The 17,653-nt window shown below is 40.3% G+C and overlaps 1 protein-coding gene across 2 annotated transcripts; it reads left to right on the top strand.

Moving 5' to 3' along the window:
• Window positions 1-429: 429 nt before the first annotated feature.
• Window positions 430-16,891, top strand: polk (polymerase (DNA directed) kappa). 2 transcript variants are annotated; one of them, XM_072664571.1, is made up of 16 exons: window positions 430-493; window positions 5,114-5,313; window positions 6,574-6,693; window positions 6,830-6,982; window positions 8,609-8,740; window positions 8,821-8,971; window positions 9,503-9,694; window positions 9,781-9,905; window positions 10,017-10,183; window positions 11,017-11,049; window positions 11,221-11,317; window positions 11,484-11,655; window positions 12,115-13,308; window positions 14,702-14,741; window positions 14,910-15,060; window positions 16,403-16,891. In XM_072664571.1, exons 2-15 carry the CDS (start codon window positions 5,167-5,169, stop codon window positions 15,010-15,012), a joined length of 2,826 nt encoding a protein of 941 aa, XP_072520672.1. In that variant the 5' UTR covers window positions 430-493; window positions 5,114-5,166; the 3' UTR covers window positions 15,013-15,060; window positions 16,403-16,891. The 2 variants fall into 2 exon arrangements, with proteins under 2 accessions (XP_072520672.1, XP_072520671.1); XM_072664570.1 differs by lacking the exon at window positions 16,403-16,891 and having other exon boundaries at window positions 14,910-15,445.
• Window positions 16,892-17,653: the final 762 nt, after the last annotated feature.

Below are 17,653 nucleotides of genomic sequence, written 5' to 3' on the forward strand. Positions count from 1 at the left end.
GAACGTTATTACTGCATTAATATTATTATATCTGATTGAAGTTAAGATGTAAATCACCCTCACAATTACATTTATGGCACTTAGCATGCGCTCTTATCCAGAGCGGAAGTGCTTGGATTTCTACTCAGAAATTTATTTTTATTAATGTTTGAATTTATTTTATTTTATTTTATAATAAAATATGCTTTATAATACGTTATTGTATATTTTTAGGAGGATAGATCATTATAAAATAATTTGTGCATGTATTTATTTATTTTATCTATTTGTTTTTATTTATTTATTTATTTATTTATTTCTATATTTATTTATTTTGATATTGAATAAATAATTATATATTTTTATATGAGGGAAGGGGGGGGGGGGTCTCCGCTCCGCTCCGCTACAGCAGGAGGCATCATGCAGCTCTTCCTCTGTTTACCCCCGCGAAGAAGTTTGAAAATGGCGGCTGATGAAACTCAGCTGTCAAAACATCTCCGTGCTTCTCTCTGAGGTAAATCCCGCCTGTATGAACGAGCCGGCGTTTTAACCGCAGAGGGCTCAGAGTGTGAGAGGAGTTGCGCCTTGGCTCTGTGTGTGGGCTGGAGGGCCAAGCGAGTTAGCTAGCATAGCTAGCAGTAGCAGGTCTCCTCCTGTTTTCAGTTCCCCTTAAGAACCGAGTAGTCAGAAGAACCAGAGCGAAGAACAGAGGAGCTGGACTCCCCAACACGGGTGTGTCTGTGTAGGTGTTCTCCAGCCGTCACTGTAAAGTGGGGTGATTCAGAACCAGAGAAATGGAGAAAATATTCTAGAACCACAGAAATTGAGAGAATATAGAACCATCTAGAACTCTAGAACAAAGGGCTCTAGAACGCTGTCAGTAGAGGATATGTTAGAGAAGAGTGTGAATGGAGGAGAACCGTCTAGAACGCTGTCAATAGAGGATATGTTAGAGAAGAGTGTGAATGGAGGAGAACCGTCTAGAACGCTGTCAATAGAGGATATGTTAGAGAAGAGTGTGAATGGAGGAGAACCGTCTAGAACGCTGTCAATAGAGGAAATGTTAGAGAAGAGTGTGAATGGAGGAGAACAGTCTAGAACGCTGTCAGTAGAGGATATGTTAGAGAAGAGTGTGAATGGAGGAGAACCGTCTAGAACGCTGTCAATAGAGGATATGTTAGAGAAGAGTGTGAATGGAGGAGAACAGTCTAGAACGTTGTCAATAGAGGATATGTTAGAGAAGAGTGTGATTGGAGGAGAACCGTCTAGAACGCTGTCAATAGAGGATATGTTAGAGAAGAGTGTGATTGGAGGAGAACCGTCTAGAACGCTGTCAATAGAGGAAATGTTAGAGAAGAGTGTGAATGGAGGAGAACCGTCTAGAACGCTGTCAATAGAGGATATGTTAGAGAAGACTGTGAATGGAGGAGAACCGTCTAGAACGTTGTCAGTAGAGGATATGTTAGAGAAGAGTGTGAATGGAGGAGAACCGTCTAGAACGCTGTCAATAGAGGAAATGTTAGAGAAGAGTGTGAATGGAGGAGAACAGTCTAGAACGTTGTCAGTAGAGGATATGTTAGAGAAGAGTGTGAATGGAGGAGAACAGTCTAGAACGTTGTCAGTAGAGGAAATGTTAGAGAAGAGTGTGAATGGAGGAGAACAGTCTAGAACGTTGTCAGTAGAGGAAATGTTAGAGAAGAGTGTGAATGGAGGAGAACCGTCTAGAACGCTGTCAATAGAGGATATGTTAGAGAAGATTGTGAATGGAGGAGAGCCGTCTAGAACGCTGTCAATAGAGGATATGTTAGAGAAGATTGTGAATGGAGGAGAGCCGTCTAGAACGCTGTCAATAGAGGAAATGTTAGAGAAGAGTGTGAATGGAGGAGAACCATCTAGAACGTTGTCAGTAGAGGAAATGTTAGAGAAGAGTGTGAATGGAGGAGAACCATCTAGAACGTTGTCAGTAGAGGAAATGTTATAGAAGAGTGTGAATGGAGGAGAACCGTCTAGAACGTTGTCAGTAGAGGAAATGTTATAGAAGAGTGTGAATGGAGGAGAACCGTCTAGAACGCTGTCAATAGAGGATATGTTAGAGAAGAGTGTGAATGGAGGAGAACCGTCTAGAACGCTGTCAATAGAGGATATGTTAGAGAAGAGTGTGAATGGAGGAGAACCGTCTAGAACGCTGTCAATAGAGGAAATGTTAGAGAAGATTGTGAATGGAGGAGAACCGTCTAGAACGCTGTCAATAGAGGATATGTTAGAGAAGATTGTGAATGGAGGAGAACCGTCTAGAACGCTGTCAATAGAGGATATGTTAGAGAAGAGTGTGAATGGAGGAGAACCGTCTAGATCGCTGTCAGTAGAGGATATGTTAGAGAAGAGTGTGAATGGAGGAGAACCGTCTAGAACGCTGTCAATAGAGGATATGTTAGAGAAGAGTGTGAATGGAGGAGAACCGTCTAGAACGCTGTCAATAGAGGATATGTTAGAGAAGAGTGTGAATGGAGGAGAACCGTCTAGAACGCTGTCAGTAGAGGATATGTTAGAGAAGAGTGTGAATGGAGGAGAACCGTCTAGAACGCTGTCAGTAGAGGATATGTTAGAGAAGAGTGTGAATGGAGGAGAACAGTCTAGAACGTTGTCAGTAGAGGATATGTTAGAGAAGAGTGTGAATGGAGGAGAACCGTCTAGAACGCTGTCAATAGAGGATATGTTAGAGAAGAGTGTGAATGGAGGAGAGCCGTCTAGAACGTTGTCAGTAGAGGATATGTTAGAGAAGAGTGTGAATGGAGGAGAACCGTCTAGAACGCTGTCAATAGAGGATATGTTAGAGAAGAGTGTGAATGGAGGAGAACCGTCTAGAACGCTGTCAATAGAGGATATGTTAGAGAAGAGTGTGAATGGAGGAGAACCGTCTAGAACGCTGTCAATAGAGGAAATGTTAGAGAAGAGTGTGAGTGGAGGAGAGCCGTCTAGAACGTTGTCAGTAGAGGATATGTTAGAGAAGAGTGTGAATGGTGGAGAACCGTCTAGAACGTTGTCAATAGAGGATATGTTAGAGAAGAGTGAATGGAGGAGAACCGTCTAGAACGTTGTCAATAGAGGATATGTTAGAGAAGAGTGTGAATGGAGGAGAACAGTCTAGAACGTTGTCAATAGAGGAAATGTTAGAGAAGAGTGTGAATGGAGGAGAACCGTCTAGAACGTTGTCAGTAGAGGAAATGTTAGAGAAGAGTGTGAATGGAGGAGAACAGTCTAGAACGCTGTCAGTAGAGGAAATGTTAGAGAAGAGTGTGAATGGAGGAGAACAGTCTAGAACGCTGTCAATAGAGGATATGTTAGAGAAGAGTGTGAATGGAGGAGAACCATCTAGAACGTTGTCAGTAGAGGATGTTAGAGAAGAGTGTGAATGGAGGAGAACCGTCTAGAACGCTGTCAATAGAGGATATGTTAGAGAAGAGTGTGAATGGAGGAGAACCGTCTAGAACGCTGTCAATAGAGGATATGTTAGAGAAGAGTGTGAATGGAGGAGAACCGTCTAGAACGCTGTCAATAGAGGATATGTTAGAGAAGATTGTGAATGGAGGAGAGCCGTCTAGAACGCTGTCAATAGAGGAAATGTTAGAGAAGAGTGTGAATGGAGGAGAACCGTCTAGAACGTTGTCAGTAGAGGATATGTTAGAGAAGAGTGTGAATGGAGGAGAACCGTCTAGAACGCTGTCAGTAGAGGATATGTTAAAGAAGAGTGTGAATGGAGGAGAACCGTCTAGAACGCTGTCAATAGAGGATATGTTAGAGAAGAGTGTGAATGGAGGAGAACCGTCTAGAACGCTGTCAATAGAGGATATGTTAGAGAAGAGTGTGAATGGAGGAGAACCGTCTAGAACGCTGTCAATAGAGGATATGTTAGAGAAGAGTGTGAATGGAGGAGAACAGTCTAGAACGTTGTCAATAGAGGAAATGTTAGAGAAGAGTGTGAATGGAGGAGAACCGTCTAGAACGTTGTCAGTAGAGGAAATGTTAGAGAAGAGTGTGAATGGAGGAGAACAGTCTAGAACGCTGTCAATAGAGGAAATGTTAGAGAAGAGTGTGAATGGAGGAGAACAGTCTAGAACGTTGTCAGTAGAGGATATGTTAGAGAAGAGTGTGAATGGAGGAGAACCGTCTAGAACGCTGTCAATAGAGGATATGTTAGAGAAGAGTGTGAATGGAGGAGAACCATCTAGAACGCTGTCAATAGAGGATATGTTAAAGAAGAGTGTGAATGGAGGAGAACCGTCTAGAACGCTGTCAATAGAGGATATGTTAGAGAAGAGTGTGAATGGAGGAGAACCGTCTAGAACGCTGTCAATAGAGGATATGTTAGAGAAGAGTGTGAATGGAGGAGAGCCGTCTAGAACGTTGTCAGTAGAGGAAATGTTAGAGAAGAGTGTGAATGGAGGAGAACAGTCTAGAACGTTGTCAATAGAGGATATGTTAGAGAAGAGTGTGAATGGAGGAGAACCGTCTAGAACGTTGTCAGTAGAGGAAATGTTAGAGAAGAGTGTGAATGGAGGAGAACAGTCTAGAACGTTGTCAATAGAGGAAATGTTAGAGAAGATTGTGAATGGAGGAGAACCATCTAGAACTTTGTCAGTAGAGGATATGTTGGAGAAGATTGTGAATGGAGGAAAACCATCTAGAACGCTATCAATAGAGAATATTTGGAGAACAGTGTGAATAGAGAAGAACCGTCTAGAACTCTGTTAATAGAGCACATATTGAAGAACGCTGTGTGAATGGAGAAGATGTTCTAAAACAATGAAAGTGAGCATTTTCTTGAACATGACATTTTAGGATGGTGTGAAGTGGAGAACAGTCTAGAACAATAAATGGAGAAGACATTCTAGAATGATGTGAATGGAGGAGAACCGTCTAGAACAGTGTGAATGAATGAGATGTTGGAGACCATTTGAATGAGGGGTCATTCTAAAACGGTAAAATAGAGGAGACCTAAAGCAGTGAGGAGGAGTGCTTGTTGTAAACGGACGAGAACACTCTAGAACATTGTCATTGGGGAGGACTTGCTACAGCAGTGTGAGCAGAGTGTTCTTTCCCTCTCAGTGTTTGATCGTTGTTCCCTGGCCTTTAGATGTTCCTGATGGATGACCAGCTCCAGCTGTAGATTCAACTGCTGTTGAAAAGATGGAGGCCAACGCAAGCGATGCAGGAGCGGCCATCAGTGCTGGCCAGAGCGTCCTGCTCTCCAGAATGGCCCTCAACGACAACAAGGCTGGTATGGAGGGCCTTAACAGAGACAAAATCAACAAGATCATCCTTGAGACATCCAAGGTTTGTAAAATCTGTTTAGACTGACTTCCATCAACTTTCTGGAAGTACAGGCTGGAGGTCCATAAGGACTTGGTTGGGCACCTTTGGTTTAGCTGCATCTTCCTCAGTGACGTTTTCCATGGCTCAGGTGATGTACTTGGCCACACTCAGAGCAGCACATTCTTCTTTGGTATGATACATTTCCCAGAGATCACGGGAATGACAAAAATAACCCCTAAGTAAGGATGTGCAAAAAAAGGCTTTGAAGAAAACTACACTAGTTTATGACCTTAGATTTGTCCTGGAAATATGAAAAAGGGGGTTTGAAAAGGGGCATATGTGATTATATGCTAGTAAACTAGGTAATGAACGAGAAGATGGTTTACGTTAGACTCCTAGTCGTATGCAGAAGTTTACACACTCTTGGCAAAATGACACATTTTTAAAATTTGAAGTAGATGCACAGATACCGTGTTTTTCATAGCATAAAAAACTAAAGGCTACCAGTGTAGCCTGTGCAGCAGTCTTGACACTTTAAGCATGGCAAAGGCTTCATTATTTTGACAAGGTTTCAAAACTTGATTAGCAAATCAGTCCTGAAGCATGTCACCAGCTGTTATTAAAACTGCTAAATCAAATTTCTTGCCATTATAAATCCTCTGACTCCTCAAACCTTGTATTAACACTTATCCAACACAGATAGCTGAGTATTTTCAGCTTTCGATTTCTACACTGCAGAATGTAATAAATAGCAATTATGGGGAACTGTGGAGGTCAAGATGAGATCTGAAACGGCAAGCAAACTCTTGGAGAGAACTGCTTAGACAGGCAAATCAAAACCCCCACATTTCTGCCAAGATCCTGTAGAAGGTTTAGCGGAGTCAAGTGAGTGTACAATTGTGCCACAGTACAGTGTTGCCTGCACAAACATTCATTGATGACAGAGGTTGTTGTCACAGAGCTCAATACAGAACATCTAGAGAAACTATATGAGCTTTGGAAACAAGTGCTGTGGACTGATGTCATTGTAGACATTTTTGGGCTCGATCAGCAGTTGTTGCCAGTGGCATTGGCAATGCTGCACAGGTTGAGGGAAGAATGGATTCCACAAAATACCAGCAAACCCAGCAGAAGCTGTCTTCTACTGCAGTATAATGATCTAAACATGCCTTAAAGTCCACCATGAAATACTTAAAAATACACAAACTAAAGCTTTTGGAATTGCTCTCACCCTTTTGCATTAGACTGCATTAAGAAAATGTAATCTTGTCTTCATTGCAGGGCTCCAGATTCTATGAGAATGAGCTAAAAAAGGAGCAACAGGTGAACCAGCGCATTGAAAAGATGCTGCGACATAAAGCCAAGATCACTGAGCAGCAGATTCAGAAAGCTCAAAATGAGGTAATTTTTCATTGAGGATTGTTTGTGTTTTTAATTCTGCATCTTAGAAAGCCTCGTTTATGTCAGAGGTTCTGTTGGATTTTTTGTTCCTCAGTAAGGATCTGGTCATGTAGATTTGATCATTTCTGTCCGACAGGTGGAGAAGCTGACTGCGGAGCTGGAAAGGGGTCGCGACCTGGGTCGAGTGATCGTGCATGTGGACATGGATGCGTTCTACGCTGCTGTGGAGATGAGAGACTGTCCAGAACTGAAAGACAAACCCATGGCTGTGGGATCCATGAGTATGCTGGTGAGGATGTTTGTTAGATCCAACTAAGACCATTTGCTGTCAACATGTGCATCTCTGTAGGACATTGTTTAGTGCTGGTTTTAAAGCCAAGAAAGGTGGGGGCCCACTGGTTACAGGGAGCATTGTTTTATAATTCTTATAATTTAAGAATAAAGACGTGGTATGAGTGGACAAATGTCTGGAGAAAAAGCTGCTCAAACACAGTCAAAGCACTAGACAAAGCACCACTGCTGACTATAAACTATGGTGTTGCCTTCTAAGACTTCTAAAAATAATGTCCATTAATGTCACCTAGAGAACACCAGAGGATTCTCTGCTAGACTGGTGAAAACAAAGGGTCAGGGGGAAAAAAAGAAGATTCATTAAAATATGCCTGAATCTGACCCATTGCTATATGCAGGCTGTATAGACCTTTTTCAGAGCAGAAATTGGCATTGGCTGCTGCTGTTTCTTTTGGAAAAAGGTCTATAGGCACTGATTTTAGGTATAGTGTGCTTCTAGTCCATTACTGTAGTTTCTCAACATAAAGTTGAAAATTGAGGATAAATCTGTCAGGAATGTCTGAATCAGTCAGGAAAGGCAGAAACGATTTGGTCTGTTAAGAAGCAAGACTGCGCTGACCACTAAAGAGACCACAGTAGTGACTGAGTGAAGAATCACTTTCAGTCGTGAAGCCTATTTTACTGTGTTCTGCTCGACTCCTATTACGTCTTCATAAACCTTACTATGAAGCAGGAGGTTACTGGTTACTGCAAACTGATGATTATTTCTTCAGCTGTTTAGCCAAAGATCAATCTTGCTATCAAAATATGGAACCCGGGTACTGTAGTTTTATGTGTGATATTAAAGTGCTGCAGTAAAAAGTCATTTGTTCTCCTGGAATACTGTTCCCAATGCTTCCTGTATTGCAGAGTTTCCTTATGCTGGTCCTGGAAGATCTCTGGACCTGCACGTCTTATTTTGTTTTAATTAAGGGTGTAAGATTTGGTAGTTCAGTACAGTATAACAAACTCTCATAGTAATACTTACTGTGATAATTCCACCAATACCATGCAAATGCAAATTTTACTTGCTAACGGTTTACCACTTAAGTGTAACTTACACTTGTGCAATTTTAGTATCAGCCTTGTAGCTGCAGGGCAAAACTAAAGAACCAACTGTCCAACACCAAAAACATGTCTTCGCCAATCAGCTACAGTTGTGTTAATGGTAAACTGTGTGAATCAACTGCACTACTTCTTTAGCGTAAATAATTACAATAATATAATTATAATAACAATAACTAAGGAAATAGAGAAATCCTTTCATATCCTTTCCACTTCATACAGTTTAAAGTAGTAAAGCAGCTGTGCCTACTGCTAAACGTGATTTCTACACCTGAACATCTAAAGCAGTTTACTACATACTGTGTATTCTCTGTAACTAAACACACTGAACTGTGACGTCCATACCATGACAGGTTGGCATGAATACATGTACCCCTAACTCTAGTTTCAGTCTACTGCAATAATCACGTGTCATCATATGAACATTTTGATATATTTGCATTGCCATCATTTGCTATTAAAAAGACTACTACTAATAATAATCCTATAATTATGTCTAACCATTTCTTACTCTTTTTAGTCCACATCCAACTACCATGCCCGGAGGTATGGAGTTCGTGCAGCCATGCCAGGCTTCATTGCCAAGAAACTCTGCCCCAATTTGGTCATTGTTCCACTTAACTTTGCCAAATACACAGCAGTGAGTGAACAGGTAATGGCCAGGTTTCTGACCAGCTACATTTCTCTCTAATTTACTGTGAATTCTTACATATTTCTGTGTTTGTCTTGAAGGTGCGAGAAGTATTCGCAGATTATGATCCTCACTTTCTGCCGATGAGTTTAGATGAAGCCTATCTGGACATCACTGACCATCTGGAGGAGAGGCAGCACTGGCCAGAGTCTATGAGAACATACCGCATCAGTGAAGTGAACTCTGAAGGAGGTGCTGTTATGAACATATATTCATGGGTAAAAGTCGGTGTAGCTTTGAAGATGAGAAGAATCAGTTCAATAACACAGTTTTGTTTTATTTATTTGAATGAATTATTCATTTAATTTAACATTTTAACCAGTAGGGATGTGAATGATAAAAGGAAATACAAATCATATTTAAAAATGTAACTTTATTTACATTTAGCTAATTATTAACCTTCCAAAAACCCTTCAGATGTGCACACAACCGAAAAAAATATAAAAGTACACATGCACACAGTGCTACAATAAATGGAAACTATTTCCATTTATACTCCTATATATATCCCCCTTAGTCCTATGTACACTTTATTGTTTTAGTACAATATTGTACTATATTTTATACAATACACTGTACTATTGTATATTGCACTATATGTTGTACCCTGTTGTAGTACTATAATATAGTACTAAAATGGCAAAAGTTAGTTAGTTTGGTTGCATGTCTTTTTCCTTCTGTATTATAAATCATTATTCATATATATTTATATTTTGAACACAGATAAAACCAACACAGAGGTTGAAGCAGAAACAGATACTCTCTCTCCTGTCCTGTTTGAGGACAGCCCAAGTGCTTCCCCTACAGTCCCAGTTGCTGACGGGAAGGTGGAGATATTTGGGACGAGTCCCGAAGAGGCTGTGAGGGAGATGCGCTTCCGCATTGAGCAAAAAACCTCACTGACTGCAAGTGCAGGTGATGCTTTTATTCATAAATAATATTATTAAACATTATTATTTTACAAACATTTATGGGAAATTTCATTGTATTTATTTTTGCAGGTATTGCTCCAAATATGATGCTTGCAAAGGTATGCAGTGACAAGAACAAGCCCAATGGACAGTACAGAATTCCCCCTGAGAGACAGGCTGTGATGGACTTCATCCAAGATCTGCCTGTTCGGAAGGTTCACATCCACTTCAGTTTGCCTCTCTAGTAATAATCACTTGCACACAGTAAGTGAGGTCAGTGAAGGAAAGTGACTGCTGATGTACCGAACACTGCTTTTGTATTTTAGGTCTCTGGGGTTGGGAAAGTGACTGAAAAGATGCTCGCTGCTCTGGACATTGTGAGTTGTGCCCAACTTGGCCAGCAGATGGCAGTGCTCTCCTTGCTCTTCTCTGACACATCTTGGCACCATTTCCTCCAAATCTCACTTGGGCTCGGTTCTACACGCATAGAGAGGTGTGTAGCTCTGGCTTTCTTTGTTGAACTCTAGTGTCAAATTACAGTATATGGACGAAAGTTTTGGGACACGTGCTCATACATGGTTTGTTACGAAATCAGTGGTACTAAAAAAAAAAGCATTTATTCTCTAAAAAGCATTAACTGTCTCAACTATCCAAGAAAGGCTTTCTACTAGATGTTGATACATTGCTGTGAGGATTTGATTGCATTTAGCAAAAAGAGCATTAGTGAAGTCAGAATGTTTGATGATCACCAACCAAACTTATCCCCAACTCATATTAGATGATGGCATTAGACAGCTCCACAGCTCTAGCCCACGCCTGGCATTAAGCAAGGTGCCAATAGGTTTGCTCCAGACAGTCCTAATCTATTCGCAGGACTTTTATACAGGTACTGGAAAAGCTGTGTGTGCGCATTTGCACATCTGTGTCAGCAATGGGTGCAACTTAAAGTAGCTGAATGCATTTATTAGAAGGAATGTCCACAAACATTTGTACATATACTATATTTATTAAGATTAATAAACACTATTGCCAGGAAAAGGCAAATAAATTAGTTTTTGGAATAACATCTACCAACCTGCTTTAAGTCCCATTCCCTCACAAATATTCCTTGTGACGTTTTAAATGCCTGAAGTACATTTTCCGGGCTATTATTATTATTATGTGCTCCGTAGTGCTTACTATTACTTTTATTTTTGAAATTTACTAAATATACCATTTAAAACCAACACTTACTAAAGTCTGATGTTTAAAGGGTTAAGCACAATCAGTAAGGAAATGGCCTAAATTTTGCATTAGAAAATTTACTTGTATTTTTTTTCCTTCCAGAGATTCTGAGAGGAAAAGCATGAGCACAGAAAGGTAAACTTAGTTATCCATTTCACTTTGTACCAGAGCACATGAATAGGCCTGTAACAGGTCTAGAACAACTGCATCAAGAGTCTTGATATTTGAAGAGAACATGTGAAGACAAAATGGAAATGCAGATCTCAAATAGGTGATGGAACATGAACCGTGATCTTTTTCTGTCAGGACGTTTGGGGAGATGAGTGACCCTGAGGAACAGTATTCTCTGTGCCGGGAGCTCTGCTGTGACTTAGCAAAGGACCTGCAGAAGGAGGGCCTCAAGGTACTGAAGTACAGAAAGCAGAAACTCTGATATTGAGATATTGAGATTAGCTGAGAGCTTTTTTTTATTGCCTTTCACTTTCCAGTGACTATAGGTAAGCTTGGCTGCCAGTGTTCCAGTCCGAATTTAGAATTAACATGTTTTCATGGTGCCATTTTACATCTAGGGCAAAACCGTCACCTTGAAATTGAAGAATGTGAACTTTGAGGTAAAAACCAGAGCATTCACGTTGCAGTGTGCTGTCTGCACCGAAGAGGAGATTTTCGCTGCTGCCAAGGATCTTCTGAAGGCCGAGATTGATAATGTCAGCCCTCAGCCACTGAGGCTGAGACTAATGGGTACTCATCTTGTTTTTTCTGTTCTGTATCTGTTTGGTGAACCCACTGATGTTGGATCCCAGGATATTTGTGTAGATGGCATGGTTTTATGATTTACCTCTTATTTTTACTCGCCAAGAGGCATCATTCTTTTTTGTATGCCTGTTGCAAAGCTCTTCACACCTTACGTAATTCCATCAAATTTACCACAGTAGTTTGCCAGTAGTTTGAGTCCTTTTGCCAGCAGAATTTGAATTGAATTTTTCCTGTCATTAGGCTCGGTAATAACTTCAGTGATTAACTTCAGTGAGATTGTTATTAGCACAATCATGAAAGGCGTTTTTCTGCATCGGTAGACAGTCCTGATAACTCTATTAGTCACTGTGATAAAATGCTTTATTGAGGGCCTAGCAGTGATGACCTGAGGTCTAGAAATCTTTTCTTGTGAGGTTTTCAGTGATCTGTCTTGTTTTTTGACAGGTGTTCGGGTCTCGAGCTTCATCAACGTTGATGATAAACAGCCCCTGCAGAAGAGCATCGTGGGTTTTCTGAAGATGGCATCAGATACCAGCAGTTTAACTCAACCACCCAGAGTTTACAGACCTGAAATGAGCGGCCTGTCAGAATCTAGCGTCACTTCTCTGAAGCAGCAATCTGCAGACACCAGAAGTCCCTCGGTTATGGGAGAGACACCCAGACCTTTCAGTAAGTGGGGGAACGAATCTGAAGGCACCAGGGGACCTCAGCAACAGACCTTTTTCCAAAGAGCACTTTCAAAGAGGTTGCAGCAGTCTGAGCAAGAACAATCGTCTGTGCCTACAAATGGACCCTGTTCAACCACAGCCCCCTATACTTCTGGCTTTTTGAGAGCAGCAAACGAAGCATCAGTGAAAATACAAACTTCACAGACGTGCACATCAGTATCAAATGGAGAAATAATAGATAAAACAGACACAAGCTTGTGCAACTCAAAAGCAGTATCGCATACAAATGAGTGTAAGGACATGCAATCATCAGCCACACAGTCTCTGCATATGCAGCAGTGCTTTACATGCCCTGTTTGCTTTAAGGAAATGAAGGCCATAGACCTCAGAACGTTCAACCAACATATCGACGAGTGCCTTAAGGGCAGTGCAGTGAATGATGGGAGCACTCCCATGGATGTATGTCAGGATCTACAAGAAGACGAGAGACACTTGGCCCAGCAGGATCAAGTGGGAAAAGACCAGCCAGGGTTTTCTCATGCCAAAGCCACTCCTCCAAGCTCAGGAAGCAGTGCCGCACAGAAAGCCTTGACTGATGGCCAGTTGAAAAAGCCAGACGAGGGGCAACATACCAGTTCCTCTCATGTAGTGCCAACAAAATTTGTATTTGAAGATGGTGGTAATGCCAATTTTAGGACACCGTTTTTTAAAGGCTTTTCAGACTCCAATGAAAGACGGGCTCTCCTGCCTGATGAGTCTGTAGCCTTACAACAGACATCCTTTTTGGATGAAGTTATGATGAAGACAGCAGATGTGGACGTCTCCACTTTGACATGTCCAGTGTGTAACCAGGTGCAGGATACAGATGACCTCACTCTCTTTAACCATCATGTGGACATGTGCCTTAACCAGGAGGTTTTGTTGGAATTCAGAGAATCCATTCCTCCAGTATTGCCGGGGAAGGCTAAAGGTCAGTGTTTTTCCAACTTTGCAACACAACATTTGTCCATCCTGATCTTGGTCCACTGCCACCACCAATAAAAGTGGTATTATTCCTGTTTATTAATTATACATTCTGGAAAATTTTCATGCTTGCGATGCATTTTGATGCATCTCGGGCGTATTTTAAGCTTTTGTGCGTTTTTTGCACTTTTTCAAACTTTTGTCGAATTTGGGTGTTTTTTTGGTTTAATGGTTAAAATTGGAGTATAAGCCCCATTTCAATTGGTTTACTTTATCGGGAGGAAGTCCGGTAAAAAAACAGATTTTAGGGATTCACAAATGTTGTGGGTCAGTGGCGATATGCAGTAGTTTTCATTAACCTGTCTGCTGATGCATTAAGGGCTTTAAAGCCCTGTAAAGATTTCTTTCTTGTGAAATAGTTTTAGATGTTCATGGTATGCCAATTGACTTGTAACTAAGGTTTGAGTCTGTGCTTCTTTTGTGTGTTCTGGGAAACATGTTGAAATTTCTTTTGTGATTAGGAATGATCAGGGCACATCCAGGCATATTTTAATGAATTTAGTATAGGCTATTTTAATGCCAATCCAATTCCAACTTCTTGTTTAAACCACGGTGTTCAGAGCGCCATCTGGAGTCCTCAAGGCTCCATTAATGGACATTATTGCCCAGCCCACGGCAGTGCGGATGTTTTTTTAGATGGTAAATAAGAGTTAGGCACTGCAGTGTGGATCTATTTTACAGTGGAACATGAAAACAGATCATAATATCTGGAACTTTATAAAACTATCACTGAAACACACTGTTTTTCAGACAGGAGAACTGCACACCTTTCTTTGTTTTAAAACCAGCACTGAAGAGCTCATTCAGAACTGAGTGGAGGCTACTGCTAATATTACACACACAGACACGCACACACTGTAGTAATATAGAAACCCACTATAAACCAGCTATTTTACATCAGTAGTTGACCAGCAACAGCAGATATTAGTCTAGAGTGTGTACCACTACACACACACATACAGTGTAGACTTTTGAAGGAACTGGGAGCTGAATGGTCAGGGATGTGAGTCAGACTGCATTATAAGATATTGAACAGACTATCAAGTGATTTAACTTCAGTATTAATCAGCAGCACATCTTATCTAAACTGTGTGGCTGTATAATTTATACAAACACCAAGATCGGATCAATATCAGATGATACTCAGCATTAAGAGACCTGGTGGAAAAATAACCTGATTGCGACATCCCTACTTGTAATTAACAGTAAGATACAGGTACAACAGACAGAGATTAGGTCGAATAACACTGAAGTGTTAACATCCTGATGCTGCTGTTTCTTGAAGTAACAGTGTTCTTGTGGGTTTTGGTTTTTATTTTATTTTATTATTTTTTTTGCAGATCATGGAAAAACTTCTAGTGCAAGAGGAAAAAGCAAAAGGTTAGATTCTTTTAACAAAGTCATACACAAATGCTGTGTGAGAGATTAATTAACTCATTAACTAACAACGTAAGAATTGTTTGATGGGCACTTAAGTGTATTTGTTCTGTGACCTACTGCCAAGCGATATTACCAGCTGTGTGTGTGCATGTTCCTCTTTCCCTGCAGGCGAGGATCATCACCAAATCCACCTTCAAAGAAAAGCAAAGCCATTAGCTCAAGACACACCATTGACAAATTCTTCAAGGGAAATACCAACCAGAAATTCTGACAGGATTCATCTAGTAGTGCAACTCCAAGCAGCACAACTGTCAGTAAGGTATAGTGAGGGGAAAGGTTATAGATATATTGTTGAATTTCTTCTTATGAGTGAAGGAATTTTAGCAAGTGAGTGTTTGCTGTAAAATAATGAAGTTTAGCCATGTGAAAAAAAGGTTTCTGATTGTAAAATGATTGTGTATTTATTTGAAGCAAAGGTTTGCAGCTAGCACTATATTTAATTGAAAATGAGAATCTGGTTACCATAAAGGAGGCAATATTTTTCATAACTATTTTATAATAATGCTTTTTTATTAAACGTTTGTGTTGCTAACTTTTTATAGGCACGCAAAGCACTTTACCAAACCTCACAAAAGATCATCTAAGCTTTAATGAGAAATAAATATTCAATTTATTGGTGTTCACAGACCAGTAGCCTTGGAAAAGACTCTTTCACTTTGTTTTGCTTCAGTGGTTCCATCTGGCGTTCCCCCAGTAGTAACAAGCAGTTTCTCCAGACGCCTTTAAAGCAGATTAGTCAGTGTATTCTGCTAAGAGGCATTTACAATAATGGAAATGTGTGCAAATAGAGGGGGAAACAAAGAAAGAATCCCTAACAGTGGCTCTCTTGTCAGTTACATCTGAACTAGACTTAGCATGACGAAGATTTTAAAAAGGAGGATTTCTTCCCAGACTGTGGAAGAAAATGTAATGGTGCTATGTGGAATCATGACAACCGAGAACTATTTGAATGCTTAAATTGTTTATTGCCTGGTGTTGTAGTGCGGTACCCAATGAACCCAGTTTGACAACCTGATATAATGACCTGAAGTAATAATGGGTAACCGTGGTTGTAATGAAGAAGAGGAGTCATTCTATACAACAGATGCCGTTTCCATGTTGTAGTTTTCAAGATTTTCATTGAGAGCAAACACTTTTTAAAATTCACAACATGAAACATATGTTCATTCTCCATGTGCTCCAACCTCAGGCATGAAATACTTATTATCATCTTCTTTATTCATGGGAGACCCATTCACAATAAAACGTGACAGGGTAGTATGTAATGGGATGGTAACTTTTGTCCTGTAATGGCCACAGTTCTTCACATGGTCGAGTTTTTGACCTAGTTCCTGACATCAGTTTGAAATACCATTTTGGTTGTATTAACAATGTAAAAATGTGTAAAGTGGGGGAAAAAATCACTTCCTCTTTGTGCTGTCATTTAAAGCAACAGTACGTGAAACAGCATTTATAGACAAAGCAAGTTAGTAAGATGGGGTGGTGAGTGAAGCTATGCACACATCATAAAATCTTTAAGTATTCACCCCCCCATGGCTTTTTACCAATTTTATTACATTACAACCTGTATTTAAATGTTTTTTTTATCTGAATTGTACCAGAGCACCATCAAATTCATTATCATCAAATGGATAGAACATGGTACCACAACAAACCTGCCAAGAGAGGGCTGCCCACCAAAAGCAAGGAGGTCATTAATCAGAGAGGCAGCACAGAGACCAAAGGTAAACCTGAAGGAGCTGCAGAGTTCCCAAGCAGAGACTGGGGGGATCTGTACATACGACCACAATAAGCCAAACACTCCATAGAGCTGGGCTTTATGGAAGAATGGCCAGGAAAAAAAGGCAGACAGAAATAGGAAGACTCAGGTTTGCCAAAAGACATGTGGGAGACTTCCCAAATGTATGGTGGAAGGAGCTCCAGTCAGATGTGAGCAAAAAGAAACTTTTTGGCAACCAAGGAAAATGCTAAATACAGGGATATTCTTGAGCAAAACGCTCTGATAGAGTTTTGAGAGGACAATGACCCAAAGCATACTGCTAAAGCAAAGTTTAGGGGGGAAACATGTAGATGTATTAGATGTATACACACACACACACACATACATATATATATATATATATATATATATATATATATATATATATATATATATATACACACACACACACATAAAATGTATGTATATGTGTGTATATATATTGACTGCTCATGTAAGTTATGTATGCTCCTCTATCTTGTCTAGCGCTGTTGCTTGGTTCTGAGTGTGTTTAAAGGGGTTACAGGTTTGGTGTGTTTACTGTGTCAACGCCGTCGCATCATAACCTTACTTTACAGGAAGAGGAACAGCTTCTCAACTATCAATGGAAGTCAAAGAAAAAAATTTACAGACATATAGACAGACAGATAGACATATATGGGTAGATAGATAGTCAGACAAATAGACTACTTGGTCAAGACAGACACATGGAAATATCCATGAACTAATAAATAAGTATTGAAAATGGGAAGTTGGCCTTTAGTATTTTTGACATTGCTGATGGCACTCGTTTGCCACAACGGATTTTGTCTCTTTTTATATAATAAACTATGAAGTGTTTTTTTTCTTATGAAGTATTTTTGCTTAGCTAGATGTTTATTTCATTGCTTTCCCAGAGTCAGTACACAGGACACAGTTTTTACCTGTCTATGGTGAAGCAAATGCACTCAAACATGGCTCGATTGAGCAATAGGACGCAGGAGTGTTGAATGTGTTTGTATCATATACTGTATTTAAAGTTTAAAAAAATGACCCCCTTTATGTAGCAGCAGTAAAGAAAAGAAGCCCCAGACATTGCAATTGTTGCAATTGC

The sequence above is a fragment of the Salminus brasiliensis genome, chromosome 20 (genome assembly GCF_030463535.1).
Source record: "Salminus brasiliensis chromosome 20, fSalBra1.hap2, whole genome shotgun sequence".
Classification (NCBI taxonomy): Eukaryota; Metazoa; Chordata; class Actinopteri; order Characiformes; family Bryconidae; genus Salminus; species Salminus brasiliensis.